Genomic DNA, 7,266 nt, shown 5'->3' on the forward strand with positions numbered 1-7,266 from the left:
TACACAAAAATAAACTCAAAATGGATTAGAGACCTAAATGTAAGACCGGACACTATAAAACTCTTAGAGGAAAACATAGGAAGAACACTCTTTGACAAGTCTCAGCAAGATCTTTTTTGATCCACCTTCTAGAGTAATGGAAATAAAAACAAAAATAAACAAATGGGACCTAATGAAACTTCAAAGCTTTTGCACAGCAAAGGAAACCATAAACAAGATGAAAAGACAACCATCAGAATGGGAGAAAATATTTGCAAATGAATCAATGGACAAAGGATTCATCTCCAAAATATATAAACAGCTCATGCAGCTCAATATTAAAAAAACAAGCAACCCAATCCAAAAGTGGGCAGAAGAATAAATAGACATTTCTCCAAAGAAGACTTACAGATGACCAAGAAGCACATGAAAAGCTGCTCAACGTCACTAATTATTAGAGAAATGCAAATCAAAACTACAATGAGGTATCACCTCACACCTGTTAGAATGGGCATCATCAGAAAATCTACAAACAGCAAATGCTGGAGAGGGTGTGGAGAAAAGGGAACCCTCTTGCACTGTTGGTGGGAATGTAAATTGATACAGCCACTATGGAGAACAGTATGGAGGTTCCTTAAAAAGTAAAAATAGAATTACCATATGATCCAGCAGTCCCACTACTGGGCATATACACAGAGAAAACCATAATTCAAAAAGACACATGCACCCCAATGTTCATTGCAACACTGTTTACAATAGCCAGTTCATGGAAGCAACCTAAATACTCATTGACAGATCAATGGATAAAGAAGATGTGGTGTATATATACAATGCAATATTACTCAGCCATAAAAAGGAACGAAATTGGGTCATTTGTTGAGATGTGGCTGGATCTAGAGACTGTCATACAGAGTGAGTAAGTCAGAAATAGAACAAATAGCTTATATTAACGCATATATGTGGAACCTAAAAAATGGTACAGATGAACCAGTTTGCAGGGCAGAAATTGAGACACAGATGTAGAGAACAAACATGGACACCAAAGGGGGAAAGAGGCAGGGTGGTGGTGTGTGATGAATTAGAGATTGGGATTGACCTATATACACTGATGTGTATAAAATGGATGACTAATAAGAACCTGCTGTATAAAAAAATAAATAAAATAAAATTCAAAAAAAAAGGAAATATATAGAAATAAAATGGATCTACTTTATTGTGTGGAGCAGAAGGAAGCTCAGAGTGACCCTGCCCCTGGTTGATGGCAAAAGACTCTGTCTGGAGTCTATATTCTTTAATCATGTGGAATTTATTGAAAAAGAAAAGAATGTTGAGAGATGGGGTAAGGGGATAGGGAAGTTGGAAGTCAGAGAAGAATGTGTAACAGGGCATGGATAGGAGAGGAAAGATATTTGAGCTTCCTGTCTGATAGTCAGGCAGAGGAAGATGTGATTAGTTTTTTACTGGGGAAGAAACTAAATATAAATTGAGTCCAGTAGGGTGATGGAGGACTTTTGCTGCCTGACTCAGAGCAGGAAGCAAGGGCACAGGCTTCTAGACCTTGTTGCAGAAAGATTGATTCTGACAGCATATAACTTGCATCCTGGTTCCACGGGATAATTGGTTCATGGATGGGCACATGCTTTCACAGCCCTGGACAATGAATTGAAGTTTTCCACCTGAAAGAAGCAGAGGCAGACTGTAATGAGCAGAAAGCTTCCTCCTCCAATCTTAGCTTTCATCCATGGTTCCCAGTGTCCCTATGTAGGCACGACCAAGTCCTCCAACTTGTATATTCTTTCCTTCCTCCCTTCCATCTGCTTCTTCTGGGCCCTTCCCCTGATCAGTTGCCCACTCTTTCTAGTGAGGGACCAGACAAACCACAAGGGAAGTCAGGCAGTCAAGGGAAGTTCATGGGATGGAAGTAACCAAGATCCCTTCCTTATTTTGAGGATGAGGACTGAGTGTAAGGGTAGAGAGGTGTAGGAAGACACATATACAGGTCTGCCAACCTGTGAACACAGACTGGTGGACAACTGTTTATTACTTAACTCATGTATTCAATTTTACTAAATGCCTACCATGGGCTGGACATTGTGCTAAGTGCTAGGAATATATAGCCATGAACAAGATAGACACATTCCTGAGCTTACTGTCAATGTCTCAAGGGGAAACCCACACATTTCTTTAATAGGAAGAGACAGCCAATCTCCCTGCCTCTTTTTAAGACATCGTAAGCCTGCTGGGAAGGGCCTCTCCCTCAATAGCTGGAATTCTGCTCTTGATTCTTGAAAGGATAAGGTTCTCCTGGATCTCCAAGTTTCTGGGGAATCACAGCTTGTTCCCTCCTCGGCCCCTGCCACCCTATCTCCTCCCCATCAGTACTCAAGCTGGTTGATGTGTTCTCTGGCAAAGACTGGCTCATGAAGTCCCCACATACCTTCAAAGATCTTCTTTAACATGCACTGCTGGGAATTCTGAGTGGAACAGACTCCCTCTCCTTGAAGACATATTCCTTGGTCATTCATATAAGAGCATGTGTGGCAATTTAATACTGGGCCTGAAAATTTAAGATCAGCCTGATGAAATAACCTTAGGATCCAGGTTGTATAGCCTTGAGTCACTCATCTGGGGAGGGATGATGGGCAACAAGTAGGTGGATACAACACATTTCATTTCCTGGTTCTTGTTAGGGATGTGAGGGCTCTGTGTCTGAAAGAGCATATTTTCTCTTCTGTGCCAAAGGAAATGCCTTCATTCTTATTGCTTCATTTATGATTTTCATTACTGATGAATCCCACATTTATCTCTCTAGTACTGACTTTTATTCTAATTCATCACCCAGTGGCTTCCCGGACAATTATCATTAGATGCCCTTCTGCCGTGTCTAACTCAATAGGAGCAATAGAACTCCTCATGTGACTGGCTCCCTTTCCTACTCCCCATCATACTCTCACTTATCACAAGGCACAAACACTTGCAGTGAAATCTGACTGATTAATAAGCTGTGTTAGAATGCTGTAATGTTGCAAACATTACATCAATTCTCTATTCTCAAAGTGACCTTCAGTCAGGTCAGTTTGTCACAAAGCACAGTCTCTTTGAAGCGATTCCATATTGCCTCTCTACCTCCACTGCCAATTCCCTAATTAAGGAAGCATAAAGTGGAAAAAATATGGGCTTTGGAGTCAGACTTAAGTTTGAATCCAAGGTTTGCTACTTTCTAGCCGGATGATGTAACTTCTCTCATCTGAAAATTTGGAATACTGCTACTTATGTAATGGGGTGAAATATAAAGTGTCTATGTCTGGTAATACCTTGAGACATTAAAACTTGGATCTTGCTTTCCTTCCTTGAAGAACCCCTTTTGAGTAAGAGCCAAAGAATTGCAGTTGTCCTGGGAACTTATTTCTGGATCTAACAGACAAAAGTGTCAGCATGCTTTACTTTCCATTGATGAAAGAAATGTTCACATATTGAGTGAGGTATGGAGAAGTTATTCTGGCTTATACATTAGTTAACTTGAATTTTATGCTAACTAAAACAGCCTCTTTGTGGCCTATTGAACAACTGCTTTAATTATTAAAGAAAAGGTCACATTAACCAGAAGTAAAAAATGTCCACGTTAAAAATAAAGATTAAATACCCCTCTTCATGGGATGCCAGTTCCAGTACTCCATTGATGATAAAACTCCCTTCCCAGGTGCCAAGGCCATACTGTACATGTATGTGCTGGTCTTTTTGTTTGTTTGTTTGTTTTTAACCTTGAAGAAATGTATCCCTGACTTGTTTAATGTTCTTTGTTCTGACAAGATATAGAACTGTGCTGAAAGCTCTGCTCCTCCAGATCAGTTTCTCAGAGTAATCTGGGAAGCTGGCTTCTGGGCTATAGTCCTCACTTTGGCTCAAATAAAACTCTTTTCTATTATTATTATTGATTGTTTATTATTTCCATTGACACCGTGTTCAAACATGAAGACCAAGATCTACCAGCTCCACTGCTAGACATCTCTTTAGAGGGTTTGCAAAGCATTTTGACATAGTTTGTTAAGAGGCAGATTTAGCATGAAGCTCACCAAAGTTTTCTTCCATGAGCCCCTTCCAGGGGAGCTGTGGGCATCTGTATTCACAATTTCTTACACAGAGTGAAGTTGGAGAGACTGCTGGTACTTTTATATTTGTTTTGTTTTTCTTAAAGAGGGCCCTCTGAACAGTTTAACCTCCAAAGGGCCCCACAAAACCTGGATCTTGCCACCTGGGATTATTGTAAAGAAATGTAAAGAGATGTAAAATGTAAACAGCTCTCTTTGGGAGAGCTGTTTGTGAAGTGTATGAACTATTCTTTCTTCTAAACTCCTTAAAATTGGTTTTCTGTATGTGTTACCTACTTCCCACCTGAAGTCAAGGATGGGCACCCATCCAAATGTGGCTCACCTGAAATTGTGCTTGAAGGTGGGATGCCTGAAGGCTGTTCACCTGCAGGCCGTTCACCAGAAGTCTTTTCACCCGAAGGCTGTTCACCAGAAGGTTGTTCACTGGAAGCGTGTTCACCTGCAGCATGCCCACCTGCAGCATGCTCACTTGAAGCGTGTTCAACCGCAGTGTGCTCACTTGAACCATGCTCACTCAAAGTGTTCTGGCCTGAAGAAGTCTCATATAAAGCCTCACCATCTGAAGGGTTTTCAAGTGAAAAGTAGTCACCTGAAGGTTGCTGAACTGAAGCTTGATGATCCAGAGAGCCAGGAAGCTCATCAGATTGACCTGATGCTCCTGGGATGGAGAAATAACAGAAGAGAGATGGTAAAGGTGAGAGAGGACATCTGGATAAAGAGTTCTTTCCTATGGAGCAAGGCTAATGTTGTGGGGTTCCTAGGTTTCTGGGGGCCTAGGTCAAGCACTGAAGATACTGCAGATGTTGGATGCAGTCAACCAATTACCTGGGAGACCATGAAGGACAGGGGTGTTAAGGAAACACAGAGACCACCTCTGTGATTGAAGGGAAGAATTTTAAGATCCACAACATTTGTGTGGATCTGTGTACCCTGAGTGGGCACATGGGGGCCTCCTCACCCAGCACCAAAAGCACTGTGCCTCCCTGACAGAGCCAACATCAGGAAATCAATGTCCCATCATTCATGTAATCAGAAGTCCACCACTAGCCTCCCTCCAGTTCCTCTGTGGGTGAAAGGTAAGCATGGAGATACAAGGGGGAGAGAAAGCAAATTGTTTCAGTAGCTGAGTAATTCTAGCTGAAACTGAGGGTGGAAGATTTTAAACTTTGGACAAGATAAATTTTAAGCTAGAGATGACAAATATCTAATGAACCCACAAAAATTACCAGAAGGCACTAAGACACCTTTACTTGGCAAGTTCATGTTCTTTCACACACTCAAACCCAATCCATGTGAGTTGGGGACACAAAGCCAAGTTGCTGTTAATTATTAAGATAAAAACAATCTTTGCTTCTGTATCCCTGAATTGAGATTCCTTGTGACATATCATTTACACCTACTTTACGGAGTTGTCATGAGTATTCAATAAGATAAACTGTGAAGTGCCTAGTCCGTTGCTCAAGTGCTCAGCTAATTTTAGTTTTCCCTCCTCCTGACCTTGCATTTGGAATTACAAAACTCTTAGCTGGTCATTCTGTTCTGACCACTCTCTTCTACATTTAATCCATCTTATTAGTGGCTGTCAGACAAATATCCTTAAGTACAACTTTCATTTAATTAAGTGTAGCACCAAGCAGACAATTTGATTATTACTTTTTTTAAAAATTATTACTCTTTGACTGAGTAACTGATTTAGACTGAGTAACCTAGAGAAGGGCGGTGAGTAGACTATAATGACTAAATTATTAATCCTAGCCAAAAGCTGAATTACAGGATCTTTGAGGCCTAAGTCCCCAAAATACTCTAGCTCTGTAAGAATCCTGCAAATATATATATTTGTGTGTGTGTGTGTATGTATGTATGTATTCTGAGTGATTTGAAGACCTTACAATCAATAACTTTCAAAAGGCTAGCATTAGAATATGTTGATAAAGGAAAGGTAAGATTTACTAAGGCTTTAAGGAATTTTTAATTTTAAAAAGTTGTTACAGAAATATCATCTTCTTGACTGATCCTTCAAAAGTTAACAGAAGTTTTAATAAAGAAATTTCTGATACGGAAGGGAGGCTTGAAAAACACACTAATTTCTTTGTCATGCTTATAGTTTATGACTCACTGCCTCACAAAGTGGCTAGGACATACTACCATCTGGTAGCTATGTAGCTACGTTTCTCAGTCAACTTTTGAAAGTCTAGGAAAGCAAAAGACAAAATCTCTGAGAACTGACGTTACAGAAAACACTTTGTCATTTAATAGACAGCTCAGAGCTCATGGCCTCTCACTTGTCCTGTAGGAGGAAGGAGGGAACAGAGCCCACCCTGAATGGGGGTCCTGAAAGAGGAAATACCACAGGATGGATAGACCAATGAAAGAGTGGCTTGTAAGGTCTCTGGCCCAGAGCCATGCTGTGTTCTCGGATGACTTTCCAGGCATACCACACTCCCATCTCCTCATGTCTCTCCTCCTACATTAACTACACAAGGATCCCCTACACTCAGTTCACGGGGGCAAACCTTCACTGGACCTCTGCAGAACCCCTAGACCAATCTTCTCATTTCACAGAGCATCAGATACAATGTCAAGTGGCTGAAAGTATTAGGAACGAGACTGTGCTAAGCCAGTCTCTGATGGTGAAGCCATAACTAGGAGGAACCCACCACCGGTTCAGTAGCTCTCAGAGTTGAACTTGTTCAGCTACTCCTAATTCTGAGTTAGATTGGTTTGGGTAACTAAGATACTGGCCTTCCTTCTTCAAGGGCTGAAATGCTTTAAAGGTGCCTCTTACATGTCCACCCAGAGCCAAGACAAGAGGACTTACCTCTGGCAGATCCAAGCAGATACAGACTCACTAGTAGAAGACATTTCTTCATCTGGATTTTGGGATAGAGGGCACCCTGGTGTGGGGCACCCAAGAGCCGTGAAAAAGACTGTGAGCAGAAGCTCCCAGTGCTGAGCCACAGAGTCTGGGATTCTAGAACCTCAGAAACAATCCATGATTCTTCACAATGTGTTGTGCTCTGAGGTGCTCATGTCCCCGATCAGGCAGGTTGGACCTCTGGCAACCCATGGCAAATTGTAGTGTGAAGGCTCATGCACCATGGTATATTGGGGCTCTCTGCCCTACCTTAAAAACTCATATTACCAAAATAACATATACTCTATGTAATAAATTTTAAAA

General features: G+C 41.2%; 1 protein-coding gene across 1 annotated transcript; it reads right to left on the reverse strand.

Annotated features, from left to right (window-relative positions):
• Positions 1 to 722: 722 nt before the first annotated feature.
• Positions 723 to 7,032, reverse strand: ACRV1 (acrosomal vesicle protein 1). Its single transcript, XM_004280724.2, has 4 exons — positions 6,907 to 7,032; positions 4,411 to 4,746; positions 2,417 to 2,536; positions 723 to 1,655 (listed from the first exon to the last, which is right to left on the reverse strand). The coding sequence occupies exons 1-4, from the start codon at positions 6,956 to 6,958 to the stop codon at positions 1,531 to 1,533; spliced, it is 633 nt and encodes a 210-aa protein (XP_004280772.1). The 5' UTR covers positions 6,959 to 7,032; the 3' UTR covers positions 723 to 1,530.
• Positions 7,033 to 7,266: the final 234 nt, after the last annotated feature.

Source organism: Orcinus orca, chromosome 8, assembly GCF_937001465.1.
Source record: "Orcinus orca chromosome 8, mOrcOrc1.1, whole genome shotgun sequence".
Lineage (NCBI taxonomy): Eukaryota > Metazoa > Chordata > Mammalia > Artiodactyla > Delphinidae > Orcinus > Orcinus orca.